Here is a 20798-nt window from a genome sequence, read left to right on the forward strand (position 1 = left end):
GATGGGACCAGGACAGACATTTCAGGGCTTTTGCATTTGTTTAGTGACAGTTTAGCCCCTAGCACTCAACTGTACTCAAGAGAAGGCTGAGTTATGTAACAGGCATGGAATTTGTAAAATGTGGCTGAATGACAACTGCTTTCTTAATTTAAAAATGCAAATGGCCTTCCTTAATGATCTATAATTTAAATCAATTAATACATTGGATGCTTAGAAACATGGAGAGTAAGTGGGATGAAGGGCCAAAACATGGAAAGGGAAGAAAAAATCCTTATATTATGACAGTCAGTCCTTTATTTTTGTAGCTGTTGATGTGTAAAGATGACTGAGCTATGGCAGCTTTTCCCTTGCTCCAGCATTACCATATTTCCTATCAGTAAGGGAGAGTGCTGCATACAAGGGCAACGCCTAGAAGCACCTTTTGCAGTTTCTGTTGAGGTAATCAGATGTCAGCATTCTCTAATGGCACCAAATTATACTACAGATTTAAAATTTTCAAAAGAGAGGAAGCAATTGCTTAAAAACTTGAGGCCGCAATAGTATCAAGGAAAGAAAACTATGTACTTTTTAATATTCTCAACAGTTTCATATGTATATTGCTAGCAGGTTGTTTTCAATTCCATTGCATTTTGATGACAGGAGTCACAGGCATGAAGACACATGCAGAACTATCATGATGGCAGTGGCTCCTTGTTGGAAATGGATCTTGTTCAACAGAGATACTTTTAAATTAAATAAACCCCAAAACACACACAAAACAAGAATATAAAATTATGTTGTATGCAGGCATAAACAGATGTCCTCCTTTTTGCTCACAGCAAACTATTCAATTTTATGAGCCACTTTTTTATTTTTTACATTTTGTTTTTAATTTTACTGCTTTTATGATGCAGCCTCTGTTGTAAGTCACATTATTTTTTTTTATGGTCACATTAACTTCCTTCCTTACCTATAGGGCTTGCACATAGTAAATGCCTCAGATTTCCACAAAATATTCAGGGCAGATTATTATTACAATGACTTTTAAAATTTCTACTACTAAATTTCAATCAGTTTAAAATTTGAAATGCATTAATATCGCTATATTTTTGTAATTTTTGCTGCAATAAATTCTTCATAGTTAATGATGTTTATGAAAGGAGCTTAAATAAAAGCTATTTATCCCTGTGCTTAATTATTTTAAAAGTACAGATTTCTTATCAGCTAGTTTAATATATCATTTAATTGGTGTTTAATAAAGTCATATAACCTTGTTTATCAAAGTGTAGAAAAAGAATTCCAGCTGAAATACTGAATAGCATCAAACAGAAAATGATCTTCCCATTTTAGCCAGGACTTGCTTGCTTATACATGCACCAATTTGTGGTTTCTTTCTCTACATGCTGAACTGAATGCACAATACACTGAACACTTCTGTGTTGAGACAACCACTAAAATGTGACCAATGAAATGTTGCTAGTCGAAATCTTTTGGGCATTTATAAATTTGCTCTTACTGGTAACTTACATGTTCTGTACCTATCAGGAGATCAGGAAGTAGAAAAGATCTAGAAAATAGCTGGAAAATTCTCCTGAATGGGCAGCAGAATCCCTTTCACACAAATGAATTCCCCAGGGCTGCAAAGCCAGCAAGAGCTGGCATGGGTAAGGGCCAGGACAGAGTAGGTAACTCTCAAAATGAAGATCTTTGACTTTTAAGAGTCATTAGGAAGTCTTGAAATTGTCTTAAATTGAATCCTAAATTGAATGAATTGGTTTTATCAGTCCATTTGCAACAAAGAACTGAAAAGCTCTGCAGGAATACAGTACCACCTTCTATCCTTGTTGAAAGCAGCTGAGCACTGAGCTGCTTACTTTGAGATAGACCTTGGCCAAGTACAAACTCAGAAACCTCACCCCCTGTTTCCAGCCATTATCCTTTCCAAGGTTCTCATCCAAACCTGACCACAGTGCCTTCCTCTCACCTGTAGCCTCTGGACCTGATTACTAAAAACTAAGTGTAGAGGTAACATCCTGCTCCTGTAATTTCACTGCCTTTTTCAGCTGGAAATTTCTCTTGTTCGTACTCTGTGTGGCTTCCTTGCTCCCAGCCGTAGCAGTTGGCCATAAAGTAGGTGCCAGTGTTCCAACACCTGTATCATTTCAACTTACTTGGGGCAGGTTGAGTTGGTCCACGGCTGTTTTGAGGCAGTAGTTACCTTTCCTTGGCAGGGCTGTTACCAGGCTCCAAATGTTCCTTTTTCCTGGTAACACTGACAAAACTTCAAGGAATTCAGAGCTTTAAGCCATCTGGATCCCCCTGAGATTTCATCATTCTTTCTCTCTGTGGGATTATGGAGCTGGAGAAGAGGCAGGAGAGAGCACAACTCTTGAAGATACTCTGTAGGAGGGCACTTATGGTTGCAGTTTTTGTTCATCTCTTCAGCGTGAAACCAAAAAATCCTGTAAGAACTCTTTCCACTCTCCAGAGTCTTAATAAGTATTCCTTGTTGAAGAAATAAATATGAACAAAAAATCAGTAAAAATATCTGCCTGAAAACAAGGAGCATTTTTTCATTGCTGTTTTTTTTTGCTGCACTTCTGTGTGCGTGGTAACATCGGAATACAGACATTCAATACCAGGTAGTAGTCCAACAGCATTCCTCTTTGCAGGTTTTCCTGAAGGAAGATTCTTTTAGGAAGCTTAAATTGGCTTGGATACCTGCTGACTTGGTATATTCCTCTCCTCTCATTCTTTCAAGCTTCTACTCTTCTACTCCCTAAAAGCCATTTTTCTGCCTTCCAGTCAGTGCATCGGACCCTGTTGCTTCCCTTTTTCTCACCAGTATTTCCTCATCTTTCTATTTTCTCTTACACAGTTCCTCATTCCACATATTTTTTCTAACATCATTGTGCCTTCATCATCTCCATCAGTGTCTCTATCCTCCAGTCTCTGCATATTCTCTCTCCACCTGGCTGCTCCTTTTGAATGATCTGTTTTTTGCCCTTCTGCAGGTTCTTCTTCCCCCTTTTTACCTCAATTGCTGAATATGACCCTACTTTAAGATAATCAGAAATAACAGGAGATGTTTTGGTTACCTAGCTCTCTTTGTTTAGGGTATAAAAAATAGTGCTGATTTTTGGCTCAAGGTAGTCTATTGACACTCAGTGACTGACAAAACTTGAAAAACTCCAGTGTCTTCTTTTTGTCTGGACACCATGGAAAAATATCCCCACAAAAGATCACGAAACTTTCAGTAATATTTTGCTTGGCCTCTTGACAGAAGCTGCACGTGTTGTGGCATGGAGAAGCGAGGACCTAACTGAAATAAATCCTCTGTTTATACTTACCAGCAATGCCATGGGGAGACACACCTTCCTTTCTTACCCCCTTTCAGAGCTCTTCTGCCCCAGTGTTGCCATGGCCCTGTCTGTGGTCAGTTCTCAGGTAGTTTGAGGCACAAGAAAATCAGAGCTGACTCATAAAAGAGGAGCATGTTTAATCTACAATTTTTTAGGAACTGTTTGGAGTAGTCATAAATGTCCCATTTAATGGAAGTCCTGGAATTTTTTTTGGCAGGGTACACCACATATTTCTGCTTCAATAGAGATTGCAATAGAAGCCCATAACAATAGAGGATGAAGACTTGCAGAAATGGTTCTTCATGTAATTTATGGCATTTTCTAAAATACTTTCTTGTTTTTTCTCACTTAGAGACATGTGAAGAAACTGACTAATGATTCAGACACAGAGATGTGAAATATTGCATCAATAAGATTTTTTTCATAGTTTTTTTTCCTAAACCAAAAAGCATTATCTATAAAATATGAGGCAAAGTTACCCAACTGAAAACATTTCCTTGGAAGTAACTCAGAGCACCGATAATTGTGATTAATGTGGCCTGCAAACTCCTGTTGACAAGATCTTGACACGGAATCAAACAAACAAGAAATGTGTTGGTCTTTCACTAATCTTCCATCCTCCAGATATTTGTAACTTCACATGCAGAAAGTGTAAATACTTCTGGCTGTAGCTTAGCAATGCTAATAATGTTAACATTTTAAGTTATTTTTATAATGCTCCATTTATTCAAATTAATTTTAGGTAAATTATTTTGCAATTTTTGTCTTTCACTTTTTATAGCATAAGACAACTCTGTGTGTCCTAATGTAAGCCTAATTGCATTCATTGCCATTTCCTTTGGAATTTTTGGTTCAAGTATTACAACTTCCCCATTTTTCAGTTAGTGTAATTTTTTTCTTCATCTGTTTTGGCACATTTCAGACCTAAGTATTTTAATTCTTTCCCTGACCGTACATGTATTTTGGACATCTGTCTTCTATTCTCTTATGTTTGTGCAGAGGTAAATAATTAATTTCACTTTTTTTGCAAATGTTCTATTTTCCTTAAATAATATTTTCAGTCTGTGGAAGAACAGGAGTGCTGTTTCTCTTGAGAATGCTTTCTGTGCAAGACAATGAACAGTGGTATCCCCGAGAGATGCTGCAGTATTATGCAGAGCTGTTTTCAACTAATATGTTTTCATTTCTGACCAGCTTTCTGAGCAAACACCTGCTAGAAAGTGCTTGGAGGAAATTCCATGGAGATTTCAGATTTTGCTTATTGAAATCCTGCTGTTACTACCTTTTTGGACACTCTCTTTTAAATGAGAAATATGATTCCTTACTGAAACTTACAGTCTTCTTTCCTCTCTCTTGCTCCCTCCTGGTTACATGAGTAAGTTTTTTCAAAATACTGTGTAAGTGTGTCCCTTGGGTTATTCAGCATAGCCCTGAGCCTGATCTGCTCTTCTAAGAAGAGGTGCTTTAAAATTGAGAATCCTCAGCTCTTGAGTGGATTTGGCCTCCAGGGGTAACACATGTTCATCTTCCTTGTACTCCTCCTTTTGCCCTGGAGTAAAAACCTGATGAAAATTGCCCCTGCACCCAAATCCTTTTTACCTCTAGAGGCCACACAGTCCCCATTTTGGTTGAAATACTTGGGGACCTTGAAGGCAAAGGTGTTATTACAGAGCCTAAATGGAAGGATAGTGATATTAAATACAGCTCTTTCAGACACTGAGTTGACTTTCTGTAGTTCAGTGAGCCAAGGAATCTAGGGCAAGGCTATTTTCTTACACACTTAAGGGAAAGCCTTGAAATAGGAGAGTCTTCATAGTGGCTTTTAGGGAACACATCACGTTTTCCTCTCAGAATATGGTGTAAATCTATAACTCAAGTGCCTGTGATGAGAGGCAGCAATGATAATACCAGGTAAGAGAAACAGAACATTCTGTCTCTTAGAGAGCTCAGAAAAATGGGAAATGTGAAGTGCATTGATTCTTTGAAAAAGTACAAGTAGCATCTGTTCAGATGCATTTTCTTGTTATCCTCAGCCACTCCATGTTTTTATTGCTGATTTTGTCAGAAAACCCATACAAGTCTTGTGTCAAAGGGGATTTGTAATGAGATATATACAGGTATATTGTCCAAGATTTATCATACTGCTATCAAGTATTGAATGTCCTTTATTGGTTTCAATGGAACATACATGCACATGCATCGTATTTAGTAAATCCCAAAAAAAGGAAGCCAGAAAAGAAAATTATTATTTTCATGTGAATTACAAAAATGAGGTCTTGAAAAATATGTGTGAGTTATTTAGGATAGGAATCCAAGCAATGATGCTAAGACCCCTCTGGTATTTCCAACAGGGATACTTTCAGAGGACGTAGTAGTATGGACCTTTTGGTAGGGTGGGGAGGTTCCAGCAGGATTGATGCCTGGGTATTCAAGGTGCTCTGTCCATCAGGAAATCTTTCTCCTAAGATGCACCCAGCAGTACCACTTTGGAATTTCACTGTGATGTGACATAGAAACCCCCATTTCTGCCCCTTCATTTCTGGGAGAATGGCCTTCACTTCTGGTCCTCTGGGCAGTGGCTGTCAGGCCACTGTCCAAGGCCATGTGGCACTCCCCTCCAGTCAGCCATTTGCAGCAGTATGGTGCCTCAGAACTTGTTCCCAGGGCAAACTCTTCCCTTGGCTCTCACAGTGATGAAAAAGTAACTGAAAAACTACTGGAGTAGTCAGTGCTGACTTTTTACATGGATGGACTCTGGATTTCCCTAGGTTTTGGGATTTTATTAATTCCTTTTCCACCAAAGTGGCTCTGTGCTACACTAAAGCTGTTCATTTAGCAGCATGCAGCAATGCAGATCAATTTGCATGGCCAGTTGACATTAGCAAGGAAGAACTAGGAGGCAGTCAGAAACAGTGGAAATACTTTTTTGTCTTTCTTACTGTGGTTACATATTATGTTGGATATGGGCACATCATATTTCCTAGATCAATGGAGAGAGATGATTTGGAGTAACTTGTGCCTGGCCTTTAGTTTCTGGCCTTTAGTTTAGTTTTCAGTTCAGGGGACAATACAGACGATCGTGCATCACTTGGAAATTGTTTTCTGTATGTACCTATATTCACTTTCCGAATTAGCTGATATCATAAGACTTGTGCTGGAAACTTCAAAGACCCCTAGTTGCTTCTTATACTCAGGGAAAAGAAATTACTTAAACTAAATGGTGTGAAACCTCTGCAAAATGTAACTGTTAATCCTTATTTTCCAGGAGTACATGCCTTTTAATGTGGATGTGGAGTTTCAGCCATAGCTCTACATGCATGTGCCCAGAGTTGAGGAGTAGAGCTAATCCAACTGTTTCTCTTAATTTTTTAACCCTAACCCAATTCAGCATGTTTGTCTTTGATTCAGAGACTGAAATTTTTGATAGATGTATTTTGTAATGCTTATTATTAAAGGATACTATAATTGGCTGTAGAAACAGAAGTATTATGTTGTTGTTGTAATGTACCTAGTTCAGATTCACTCTTGACCTTTGCCCAGAGTGAAGGAACTTCAGATCCAGGACTTTGTTCAGCTCCCTTTCCCTTTGGCTTTTCTCCTCCCTTCCCCAAGTGGCGTGGTATATAAGTATTTGTTGTTAAAAGGAAAGAAAAACCAATTGACAGTAATGGGAGACTGAAGACTTGAAAGAACTGTATGGGGAATGATGGGTCAGCTCAGAAAGCTGTTCTCAAGAGCAAAATTGAATGTGCAGTTCAGCAGTTGAGCCACACTGTGTCACTATTGGACTTCACTTCCTTCCACTTTATCTTTCCCATTATAGGTGAAGATATTTACAAAGCCAGAGAAGAGGGGTCTGAAATGTGGGGGGCAATTGAAGTGCAAGAAGATGAAGATACTCTTGTGGAAGTTCCACTGGACCAGGTAGTGATCAAGTTTTAAATAAATGGTTTTGCTTTTTTTTGTTTTTAAGGATTACAGATTGTGTGTTGTTTCTCTTTCCTCCATTTCTTTCAAGTGTACAGCATAATTCTGTGGGGATGACTGTAAGCTCAACAATACTGCTTCTTTTATGGCAGCTTCAGCAAATCTCCCTTTCTGTATTAATGTGTCAAATGTCAGTTACCTTTTCATGAGCTTCAGAACTGTTCTGAGAGCTCTGACAGAGCCTTAGAGAATCAGACTCCCCACTGTTACATCCTACCAAATAAGTTCACCTGAATTGCAGTCTCTTTATACTGGTAGAGCAGTATTCCTCCAGTCCTGGACCACAACAGGTGCAGATTTATCTGATTTTTGTTAAAGCTGACAGCATTTTGTTCTGTTGGAGCAACATGGTGCTTTGTTGGCCAATTTTTTAATCCTAAGATTTATGTGCAATAAATGGGTCTTGATAACTTAATATAAGATTATATCTCCCTTTTTGTACTTTGTACTCCTGTGGACTGAAATAATACAAGGACTAGGTAAATTGAATCTAACAGTAACAGCAGTTACTGTCCTTCATCTTGCTTTCAGTGTAGACTTCTGTATTTGTGTAGGAGAAATTGGAAGAAGTGTGGTAAGTATGGGGAGGAAAATATCCTTAATGAGGGTGGAGACTGGATTTGTGGGCTAAAAGGTAGGTAAAAAACCTGCTGGTTTGGTGAGATTGAAAAGGTCAGCTGGTTGAGATTTAACTGGCACCTATTTACAGATGCTGGTCCTCATGGTTCGATACTGTATCTGAGACACTATAATATGTTCATGGGTCACACAGATGATGGCATGGGACACAGCCTTAGCCAGGCCCAGCTGTTGTTATCAGGTGAAGGCAGGGCTGTCTTTCAGAGCAATCTCAGCAGCTTGAGGGAATAGGGTGACTTGAGCCTCAGAAGTTCGAGAGGTACAAAGTTGGGCACCTGTAGTGCAGTTAACTCTCAGTGCAGTCTGGAGACAGGTGGGCTAGAAAGGAGCTGCAGAAATGCCATGGAGCTCCTGTGGCTGCCTAATTGAGTTGGTGGTGCTCCCTGTGGGGATGAGGTGGACTGTGCAGGCTGGGCTAGTAAAAGCACAGCCAGCACATCAAGGTCACTGATTATCTTTCTTGACTTGCCATCTCTGAGGTTGCATCTAGAGTATTTGTCCAGCTTTGAGTCCTTCTCAGCAGAAGAGAGGTATTTAGAAGATATTTTGGAGAGATATTTAGGAGAAAGTTCAGCACAGTGACAAACGAAAAAGTTTATGGGCTAGAGCTTATGACAATATTTAATTGCTTACTGAATAGTGTTTACTATTTATCTGGCTGATTTTTTAAAAAATTATTTGTATTGTGTAAAAGAATACTAGACATATATACCTTTAGCTTGTGTTCTGCTTTTAAACACAATACCTGAGGGGAAATAGATGCTGTATGAACTTATTTGCCACTTGGAAGACCGACACGATACCATCTAAAAAATTTTATCTTAGGCTCCTGTTGCTAAGAAGGATCATTCTCATTATTTATTCACTTCAATGGGAAGGAACATTGCTCAGCTATTTTATAGGCATTGTTCTTGAAAACCCATGAATCTGGTGATCAAGGCAACAAGAACAAGACTGTCTTGGTCCCTGATAGAAGGAATGCTACAGCTGTGTCTTCTCACAGCACATACCTGCCCCAGCCTCAGAGTCTTATAGGATGAACATCATAGGGCTCATCAGCCCTGTTAATTTGGTTGTCCTGGTGAGGTGCAGTGATAATTAGGATGTGTTGTGTAATATTGATAGCAGTGACATTGGGGAAGAACATGCCAGCTGTTGTCTTAATCTTTGTTTCTTATGACATCCTGAAGCACATCCTACTCTGGTCTTGACAGTGTAATAATCAAATTCAGAAATTATTAGCCTGTTTATTGGCCTCTGGAGGTGTGTAAAGAATTCCTCTGGGTAGTGTAGAACATTTGGCTGTGTAAATTGGGTTGTCAGGCCTTAGTTTTTAGGCTGACTGCAATTCATATGAAATCCAACCCTGGAACCAGCTGCCTTACTTCTCCACAGAGATCCTATAGCACAGGCAGTAGCTCTGTGTGTCTCCCCAGTTTGCCTCTGCCTGTGGGTGGTGACCATCCGTAGGGAGGGGAAAAACTCTCTACTACCACTCCTCTGTTTGGCAGTAGAACTGTTCACATAGCTGCCAGTGAGCATCAGATGTGCTGGCAAGCTAGCGATGCTAGGAACTTGCTGAATACCTCTGAGATCATCTACCAAGGTCCATTCATCATGTTCAGATGGAAATATTTTTCTACCAACAGATTTTGCTATCTGGACAAGGAATTGCAAGCAGTTGTATTCGAGGGGGAAAAATATTTAAAAATCAGTCATGCACGCTACAAACAATCTGATTTTCATGTTTCTGTAAAAGCCAAGCAAAGCACCAACATTTATTGCAAAACAAGCCATGGTTTATATATAATGTTAAAACTTCATGTATAGTTTCCTTGGCAATCTCACAAGAAGCCATGTCCTTCTGAGTATCACAGAGTACTTTTTATTCCCAGATAACTAAGGTCACTCTAACCTTAGAAGCATTCAGCATTTTGCATGTTCAGGTTCATATTAATGACCATTTAAAATTGTTTTAAATTCTGTCATGTAAAGCTTTTTAGCTTTTTCTTATCTGCACTGCAGTGTCTGTTATTGCTAGAAATATGGGAAAGGACAGCCAGCCAGGGCTTGACTATCTTGCATAATGCATAAATATTTACATGCCAGCTTTCACTAGAATGCTGACACTTGTGATAGGCTATCATTTCCATCAGCCACATAAATGAGGTGGTGAAGATAGAGCTTAATATTTTTTTTCTTTTTATGCACCTACTCTGTCTTGCTGTTTGAAATACACAGTTGAACAAATGCCAGATTAGCCATTAACTAAACCTAGTGTTATACTGGCTAGACTCTCACTTATGTCCTGTTCTGTAAAATGCTGTCTGCCAGCTGAAAACACATTAAAAGAACAGGGTTTGCTTTACTGCAGACTAGCTGACAGTTGTAATTGAACATCAAGGAAGAAAAAATGAATATTTTGCCTTAAACCAAACCAGACCTTTCTGTTCTATATTCTTTACCAAGACTTCAGCTCCCAAATACAAAATTATTAGTTTCTTCTTTTGACATGCAGGCTTACTCCAAGTTGGTTGTTTGCATCACTGTGTCAACATTCATAGGGATTGATGACAGACTATGAAATCAGTTGTGCAAATAGCAAGGGAACAAGGTGGTTCTTGACAGGGAGGCAGCAAAACAATAGTAGTTTCTTATTGGAGATAGTAATTAAGTGTGTTACTTTGAATTTGATGGTAATAATGCAAATATATTCAAAGTAACTTTGAGAGAAAAATTTCTAACTTTTAAAGCTTTCAGAAAAACCTATTCTTTTTCTTTCTTTCTCTATAAGTTCTAAAATACAAAAGCAGCAGTTTCTAGTGATAATACTGAAATAACACTGCAAGTTTGCACTTGCAGTGCAAAACAGTTTATCCATTTCCATAAGCATGGTTGTTCTTCTCCCATGCTGAGCCCTTGGGAGGTGGAGAAAGCAGGAGAGTTATGAGACCTGAAGTTATCCAGTGCATGACCCCAGAAGCAATTCAGGCATGTTGTTGTGCCAGCCTGCTTTGCCATGGGGTATATGATACTGGCTATTAAGATGTGATGTGGAAAGAACTCCATTTGGGTTTTGGTTTGTTCTTTGGGTTATTTTCCCCCTCCAGATTCATCATCCCCATCTGCTTCTCTCCTGTGTTTATTTGTAAAAATTACTTGGTGATAAATTTATCTAATAGGCACTGGTTTGGAGTTTTTCTGTAGATGTTCACATTCTTGGTTCTTTCATTATCCATTTGCTTTTCAATTTTACAGACATGTCCACTGATTAATGCAGTGCTCCACTCATCATTTCCCATTTCCTGGGCTTTGATGTGATGAGAGATTGTATCTCTCCTAGGTGAGCTGGAGCTGGAGTATATCATCAGTAGCAGAAAATTTTCACCTTTCATTTGCAGTTTTCATTATAGAATACACATTTTGCTTTAGAGACCCAAGATTCACCTCAGTGAGCAGAATAAAATGTTTATCTTCCCCATGGCCAAAGGCAAAATGTTAAAGTTTATGTTGATTCAACATTACAACAGACCGACTGCTTGAAGAGACATTCTTTGATTAAAAAGGCTACAACTTTTCACAAGAAAACATTTTGCACTACATCAGTAAGGATTTCAAAATGCCTTTTGGAAAGAACACATGCAGAACTTCTTAAGCTCAAATTTCACTACAAATGATGCAGCTGTAAGTTAAACCTTATGAATTTTGAGTGCTGACAAGCCAGCAGATAATATTTTCCACTGCATGTTCTTCTTTCAGCTCCACTGATTTACACTTAATGTTGTTATTGTTTGCCTGTGTGAGACAAGGAAACTTACTCTGAATGGTTCCTTGCAGTTCAGAATGAGAAGGGAGATCCTTCCTCGGTTTCTGTGGTGCCTTGAGAAGACTGACCTAGAACAGAGGCTAGACAGAGTTAAAGAATAACGTTTTTGTTAAAAGACCTTAATGGATACACCTTGGGCAGTACAAGAGCACCTTCTCAAGGCATCATCTGCATTGGGTAGCTGTGATTTATGAAGCTGTAGTAGCAATGCCTGACCTTGTCTTTAGAGGCCTCTGTGGCCAACAGTTGAGGGCTTTCACTTCTGAGAGAAGCTTGGGAGTGTAAACCTCTTGTAAAACTAGTTTTGACACCACTTTGAAAAAAGTTTCCTCTGTGTAACCCTGTTGTCAAAAATTTCAGCAATCCTAGAGTAGGCAGTTTCTGAAATTGCATAACTTACTTGCTTTAATTTGTATTTTTGCAGTCTCAGTAGGACATTTTTTAAAATGCTTAACAATTTTCTCATTATCTGCAGGTATGCTCAGCAGATCATACTATATTATAGGAAGTGAAGTTTAGGCAAATTTTATTGAAAATTTTGCATACAAAATATTGTGGGAAAAAATAAACATTAAGTGTCACTGAAGTAGATGGAAAAAGGTATTTTTGGCTTAGTAACATATTAGAAAATATTTTTCTAATTTTATTGTAAGATTATCAAATCTTTGAATACTTTAGGTTGAAAAGGACCTTAAAAATCATCTCAACCCCTCTACCACAGGCAGGGACACCTTTCACTAGCCCAGGTTGCTCTGAGCCTCATTATCCTGGTCTGGAACACTTCCAAGGATGGGGCATCCACAGCTTTTCTGGGCAACCTGTTCAAATTTGTCACCACCCTCACAGTAAAGATCTTCTTCCTAACAGCCAATACAGCCCTGGCCTCTGTCAGTTTGAAGTCATTCCCCTTGGTCCTGTCACTACATGCCCTGCTAAAAGGATCCTCTCCAGATTTCACAGAGCCCCCCTTCAGGCCCTGGGAGGTGCTGTGAGGGGTCTCTGCAACCCTCTGAGCCTGTCTTCATAGGAGAGGTCCATGTCCCTCTCATGCTGGGGGCCCCAGAGGGCAGTGCTCAAAGATGCTGGCTTCTCTATCATGGCTGCATTATGATTAAGGAAGGAAGTATGCTTCCAGTCAGTAGACAATGAAACCAATGAAGGGAGCTTGAAAAGCTGGTTTTTTTCTACACCTCAAGTTCTTTAGTTTCCATTCATTCTGGATGCTGTGACATTATGAAAAATTAGGCACTGTGGATTCAGGTGCTGTATGTGTTGTAAAAAAAAAAAGTAACGGCACTCATCTCATGAAAAAGTTGGAGTTTAAATGTTGTAGGGATAAATACTCTTTGCTTTCAGGAACAGTGCATTTTGTGCAAATGTAGGAACTATGTGGGAAGTGTAAGACAGTTGAACCTTAACTATTCATTTGCTTGTTTTCAAGAGCCTGGGTTTTGTAAATGATGTGGAAGAGAAGAGGGCTGCTGTCACTTAGCAACACTTTCTGGTTCAGGAACAAAATGTTTCGCTGTTGGAATCTATGCAGTGCTGCTACAAAATATTCCTGAGTAGGAGCAGGGGAGCTCTGTTCTGAGAGCTTTGGTGCAATTGAAGTCAAGTGTTCCTGCTGCTGCATTTCTGAGATGTATTCATGCTGCTCTTCATGACCATTAAGATTTTTGTTGTGTACCTCATTGTTTGTCTGCTGTGACCATTAGCCAAGTAAACATTTCCAAACGACTTCAATAACACAAAATTATGTTTTATATTAATGGTACAAAATAATTTCTGCCTTAAATGATTTTTTCATACTGCACTTTTCAGTATCAGTCATGTACAAACCTTTTGAGAGGTTTGCATTAGCATCCCTAGAGGAAAATAAGCCAAATGCTTCAATGTCTGAAGATTTCCTGACTTACTGCTGTTGAGTGATGATGGCATTTGGTAATGTAGCTCTTAATGAATGATAGCATGATGAGTGTAATTAGAATATGTCTTTCTTTTTTAAACACTCTGTTTTTGCTGAGATTAAAAAGACTGTCAAGCAATTCTTGAATGCAAAATGAAATTGGCTCTGTTTCTCATCAACCTGTTAGTTAAGTCAGGAGGTTTCCAGAAGGTGAGCTGGGTCTGTATTTCCAGCAAGAAGCTGAGAACTGCCTCAGTTTTTCTGCATGCCCTTGGTTGAATATGCTTTTCAATGCACATATACAAGTCTTTTGCCAGTGACTCTTTTTATTGCTAGTCCATGACAAGCAAAGAACTCTTCTCACATTCACACAGGTATGGTTTCAAAAATAGTTATTTTAAGTGATGTGCTTTCAAGCATGAAACTGCAAAACTATCACCTTTGCTTAGAAGATGAATCCAGCAATGCAAAAAGGAAGGTTACTTCCTATTTTCTTTGAACTATGCAAAAGGCAAAATTACAAACCTTATTATGGTTAGTTCTGGCTATAGGAGGAATGGGGATAATCTAGCACAGTGACTGGAAAAGCTCCCTGCTCTAGAATTCACTTGACTGTGAAAATTACCTTAAGGAATAGGAATGCTTCTCCAGTCCAAGTTCAAGTTTTGCTGTTGTTTTTTGAGGTGTGTAGACGGGAATAAACTAATGCAGGAACATTTATTCTGTAGTTCATTACAGTATCCATGTTCAGTTACACTGGGCTACAACTGGCTGGCTGCTTCCAACATGAATTTTTGATGTGACTGTTGTTCTCTGTTACAATCCTTGATATCCTTTATGAGAACTGTGTTACATAGAGGTGATAGAGACCCTCAGACCTGGAGATATATCCAGAGCTGTTTCTCTGGATTTGAGATGCCCTGAGCTTTTACAGGAACCACAGGTGTGAGGGACAGTTCCTGTGAGCCAACACAATGGCTGAAGGCTGAACTCTTGGCTTCTGAGCAACAAAAAGAGCAGCCTCACCTCTGTCTGGGATACCAATCCAATTCATTCCATACAGGAAGTTCTGACTGAGAATATTTTGATTATTTAAAAGGTGACTGATGAAAAGCTAAAAACTAAGATGGGAAAAGTCACTGCTTCCTCATTAGTATACGAGGTCGGTGCTGACTTGAGTCTGACAATTTCTGCAAGGATAGGTAGGTCTCATTCAGCATACCTGTTTTGCTTTCAGTGTGCCCATCCTGGTTTATTCTGACCGAGGGAGCACAGTTTGTGGTAATTTTGGTGCATATATAATACGCAATTTGTGCGGTCGTAGGTGGAGGTATGGCTGGACTGCATCGAATTCAATGAAAAGGTTCCCAATGACTCCAGGGGACTTTAAATTACACCCTGACCTACCAAGTACTTTAATGTAAGCTTTAGTTCAAAATTTCAGGATCACTGCTATCACTGAAACTGTTCAAGAAGGTAAAGTTAAGCATGTACAGCGTTTACAGGCTTTGCACTATTAAGACCTCTGGTTTTCTCACTTTTTCTGTTTTCTCCCCTGCATGTATATATACAGATAAACATTCTCTTTCCCTAAATATGAAAAATCCAAAATTTTCTTAGTATACCTCTTTCTCAGTGAAGAAAGTGTACTTAAAATAGAGAATACTAATTTATGCATAGTGAGTAGGTCAGTAAGATCTCAGTAGAAAGTATCACACTTTTTTAATGTAAAGAGCAATATCCTATTTGGTGGGTGATTTTGGCCTTCAGTTTCCTCCCTATAGTCCTGTCTTAGGTCTGCTGTGCAGTCTGAAATGCACAGTCAGTGGTCATATCCACATTTGAAAGGCTACCTTTGACTCTGCATGCAGAGGGAACTGTACTACATTTCAGATTACCTTGTGAAAAGTAATGAATACTCTTGTATAACTACACAATTACCTTGTGAAAAGTAATGAATCAATGTTGATTTTTAACTTGTTTGAAATGTCCATTCTTATGTAGTGTAGCTTGAAAGGAGATTTAAATTAAGAATGTCTTTTGCTTTCCAATTAGCTGAAAACATGGCTTTTTATTTTTGTCTGTAATAATAATGACATTGTAGTAATATGCTCAGCTAACTTGAAATTTTCAGTTACTATAAGAACATTATACTTGCACTGATGGGAGTTGTTCTACTCATCTTGGTTTCTACTATTATTTTTCCTGTAATTTAGCTTGATTGATCAAGTTAAATTAGTTGGAATTGGAATGTTATTTCATGCCAGTACTATTCTCTGTGAGCTTTCAGTGAGTTTCTGGGCACAGAAATGCTGAGTTTATATTCTATGTTGCTCAGATTTAACTCTTCAAAAATTTGCATCCACATCTATTTGAGATAGATAAGGTGAAATGAATCTAGCTAGCATAGCACTTTAGGAAATCACTGTCCCTCAAATGTCCACTGTGCATCCATGCCAAAGATTGCTTCCACAGAGTGAAACCAGTTAAAGCATTGGGATGCATATGTTTACAGCATGGCATAAAGCTTACACACTTCTACAGTCCAGAACGAGCCACCATACTAAAGCCATGCAGGCAAGAGCATACATTCACTTCTGCTTGTACCCACTACCAAAAAGCTGGAATTGTAATGTCTTGGATGACTCCAACAGTTAACTGAGAAAGTATGTGTTGACTTTTCTCATCCTCTCTTCATTTAGTGTGTGTAATGCCATGGCAAGCAGATGTCATTAAGTAAAATGAAACACATTTTTAGTTAGTGGTGTCTGGTAATTTGTCCCACGCTCTCCTGTTTCTGGTCAGAATTCAGAGCTGCTAATTTCCTTAGCAGAATGAAAAAAAATTAGTAGATAACATGTCTAAGAGCATCAGGTAACTTCTGAGAATTTATGGATCTACAGATTCTTTGCTATTTTTGTGTGCTGCAAGTTATGAAGGTTGGATCAAGTTTGCTTTAGATGGTACCTTCTTTGAAGGTTTCTGTAAAGACTTGGCTTGTTAAAGTTTTATTTTAGTGGTAATAAGGACAGTTTGATGTTACTAGATGAAAGAGAGTCAGAAAGGCTTGAATAAAAAACACATAGAAATGACTGTACTTCAAAAATCACATATGGAGCCACTGTTTACTTGGTTGTGTACCCACGTAGTATTCCTGGTAATTCCATATTCTGTGAATTATTGCAACACAATAACTTGTTCATTTTGCAGCTGTGCCAATAGGGCATTGTGCACTGGCATAATAAAGTTGTCTGATGTTGCTACTTAGATATCAAAGGAACATCAAGATGTTTCATCAAGAGGCATCAATAAATTCTTGATCTTACTGAACTGGCTCTTATTAATACGTTGAAGGTGATGAGAGAATTCTTTTGAAATGTTATGATTAATGAGAAAAAGAAATTTTTAGAAGACAACTTCTCTGTTGCAGATAGCTGCTTGCATAAAGGAGCTACTAAGGACAGTAAAATTCCAAACAGTTTTGATTAGGAGATATAATCTATTGCTTGTTTTCTTTTGATTTAGAGTCTGATGAGGCTGGGTGGGAGGCAGACATCTTGTCACTCCTGTGGGATTTTTTCACTTTATTTTTATTTATACTTCAGCTCAAGTGTGTAAGTAATCTTGGCAGATGGGAGCATTGGTAGACTGAATAGTCAGGTGAAAAAAAGCTGAAACTGGAAGGCAAATGACAAAGACCAGACAATTTGTGCATCCATCTCCCATGAGATGGATGCACAAATGTCATGAGATGATGCTGCCAGCAGCTTTATCCATAGTGAGTTCCTGACAACTCTTCTACAAGGTGAGGCAAGATCTTGTTTCTTCTGGCTGCTGGTTGAATTCTGTGTAGGAAAAAATTGCTGCCAAATGTCCCGCAAAACCTAATCAAGGCAATGTACACAGGGATCTGTGGGAAGGGAATGATGTCCTGGAAGTGACCAGTGGTAGGTCTACCTCATCTCTCTAACCACTTTTCTGTGTATTCAAAGAAGGCGAGACTGATGGTCATGGCATGGCCTGGTCCACAGGTAAAATGCTTCTAGGGGAACAGCTTATAGGCTTTTAATACATTATATTTTCTTGTCTTGACAGGACTTTATAAACAAGTATGTACTAGATACTAGAAAGTCAGAGAACCTGGAATAGATGGAACAGAGTAAGCTGTTTCTGTATCAATTAAATTTAGCTCATTCCAATTGTTTTGAGTGTAGTCAAATGGATTAAACTCTATGTAATAAATTAAAATCTCACCAACACATTTTGGAAATGAAGAATAAAATGGCATTATGGGGTGTAAGTACAGGAGTATAATTTGCTGTCCATGTAGACAAACCTCAAATTAGCATACTTACTTCTCAGTAATGATGTAATTGTGAATTTGATGTCCGTCATATTTTATAATTGCACGGAGCATTCTGGTTTAAAATGCCCCCTAATGCTTCTGTTTTTCCTTTCACCAGAGACCAGCAGAAACTGTAGATGAAGAAGAAAATGTAGAAGAGGAAGATGACAGGGGAGAGGAGGGATATGAAGGAGAATATCCAGAAATGAATGGAGAGGAAAGTGGGGAAACTGTTAAAGAAAAAATTGAAGTGGAAAAAAATGAAAATAAATTAAATGAAAATTATGAAGATGAGGCAAGAGAAACAGAGAATGTTGACCAAGGAGAGGAAAAGGAACTTATCCATTTAAATGGCAAAAACAATGAAGGAAATGGTGAGGGAATGGAGCATTTGAACTACCAAGGTGATCTTCAGCCTGAAGAAGAAATAAAAGAGGATTCTGGTAGTCAGAACCAGGTGAGTGTTTATTTTTTCAAACTTTCTTATGGTATTGTTCCTTATTCATCTCAGCCTTATAGTTCTTATCTGCTCTCTAAGTAGTGAGTTTCTGATAAAGTCCTGAGACCATTTATGAGAACTTTGGTTTGTGGAAAAGTTGTTTTTCATCTGTATAGATCAGCTACATCAGTAATTACATTATATGCCCTCTGACTGAGAAAGCAGATATTTCTCACTATTTGATGAATCTGCATCTCCTACTTTCCTTAGAATGCTGATTTTGAAAAAAAAGTAATGAAAAAAAATCTTGCAGTTTCCAGAAAAGCAAAATCATTATATATTTCTACACTACTTTGTCTTCTAGGACAGAGCAGAAAGGTGTGTTGATGACACCAGTGCCTCATTACTTTGATGAATTGACTTTCACAAAAGTTACATTTCATAAAGAGCTTTTGCCATTGTTTTGTGGAAGTTTCATCTCTTTTTCTTAGAAATTGAAAAATACAGTAGATATGAACAAGATCCTTCACAGAAAGGAGCTTTAGTCAGTTTAAAAGCAAATATCCAGTAATTTAGGATACCTGGTAACATGCTTAGATGGAGGGATGCAATCCACATAAATAAGAACTCCCCTGACTGTCAGATGAACTGACCAGCTCACAGAGTGTGGGAAACAAAGTGTTTTGTTTGATGGGGAGAATCCAGGTCTGGGAAGAGTGGGATTCATGAGTGTCAGAAGCAGAGCAAATTGCTGCACATTCCCCACCTACAGGCTGCTGAAAAAGAGTTTCTTCCTCTGCTTTCTGTGACACTGGGAGTGGTTTCTTGAACTTTGCAACTGGGCTTTCTTCTGTTCCTGTATGACACAAAAGAATATTTTTCAGTTCAGAGAGTTGAGTAACATGACATTTTCTTGGGCTCTGAATTTATTCTGTGCTTCATATATTTGAAACTTTTTTTTTGTTTTAGATAAGCTGAAGTTATTTATGGAAAGGGAGAAAGTGAGTGAGCATTCACTTTAAATGCATATGTGGGTAACTGGATGCTTAATGAAAAAACGGTAGGGGGGAACCTCTAATGTGAGTGCTTTCTCCTTTGGAAGATATATAAGTATAAAATAAATGAAAATTTTAACATGCTCACTCTTGGAAAATATGTTTTTCACATTAAGATTATCTTGTGGAAATTTTAATATGAGGTGCTGAATGCAGTATTGAAATGAAGTGAAATCTTTGGTACCCGATGACGGTAACAGTGCCTGTCCTTTTTCCCGAGGTTGATCCTGGTCTTGAAAAAGCATCCACAAGTCCAAGGGTGACAATCACCAGCCCACAAGAAAGTGAAAAGAACGACCAGAGCAATGACTGTGCAGCAGTTGCATAAAGAAGAAAAACATCATGAGCAGAAAATGAAAAAGGACAACACTTTAAATATAAAGCATGTAATTTTTTGTGATTGCTAAGGAAGGAGGGTTGAGTAATGAGTGGAGAGATGATGATGCTCTATGGACTGATGAAAAACAAGCATTTATATCTACTAGAAGAACATAGAATTATTTTTACAGGGTGAGATTTTCTGATAGGATTAAGGCGGGGGGGAAATACAAGAGAACTTTATAGTAGTATTAGAAATAAATGAACTATTCTGTGGTATCAGATAGTTAGCAGCAATAGACAAACCACAAAAATTACACTGTTCCAGGGAAAGGAAAAGAGACCCACCCAGATTCAATGTCAAAACTTCTTTGTCAATTTGTTCATGAAAAGAAACTATTTTTCACCTTTTAACTAAGACGTGTATTTTTTCCTCTAAAATTCCACATGATAGGTATAATTTCCAGGTATAACATTAGGATAGAACTAGAATATGTTCCGCACCTAATGGATTTATGCTCACAGAAAATGGTTTACTATAGAGAGGGACCAGTTCAATGTTACTAAATAGTCTATTTTCAGTGCATTAATTAGAATTATTACGTTTTGCATGCATAAACAGCACTTATTTAGCACTATGAATACATGTGGACAGCTTGCAATACTGCAGCTTGTTTCCATTTAAAACAGAAAATTTTGTTGATTATCCTGCACTGATTCACTAATAGTGAATTATTGTCATCATGAACAAAAAACGAAGAGTACATAGTATATTAGTTTTAAATTTTGAATTTGGATGGATTTGTAATTCAGTGAAAGAGAAGCTTAATTTCTTAATGAAATAAAAAAAAAAAAGAAAAAAACCACATGCCTAGATTTGGACTGAAATTTCCATGAAACCATTGCTGTTGTTGGAGCCATTTTAATATGTGAGACATCAGG

General features: G+C 38.2%; 1 protein-coding gene across 4 annotated transcripts in view; it reads left to right on the forward strand.

Annotated features, from left to right (window-relative positions):
* DCDC2 (doublecortin domain containing 2) overlaps positions 1–20798 on the forward strand; it is a 55764-nt gene extending 34966 nt beyond the window's left edge. For all 4 annotated transcript variants that reach the window (XM_064703403.1, XM_064703405.1, XM_064703401.1 and 1 more), the window contains 3 exons: positions 7165–7265; positions 18163–18501; positions 19759–20798. In XM_064703403.1, the coding sequence (XP_064559473.1) occupies positions 7165–7265; positions 18163–18501; positions 19759–19866 (548 nt within the window). In that variant the 3' untranslated portion in view covers positions 19867–20798. The remainder of the gene's footprint in view (positions 1–7164; positions 7266–18162; positions 18502–19758) is intronic.

Source organism: Zonotrichia leucophrys, chromosome 2 (genome assembly GCF_028769735.1).
Source record: "Zonotrichia leucophrys gambelii isolate GWCS_2022_RI chromosome 2, RI_Zleu_2.0, whole genome shotgun sequence".
NCBI lineage: Eukaryota > Metazoa > Chordata > Aves > Passeriformes > Passerellidae > Zonotrichia > Zonotrichia leucophrys.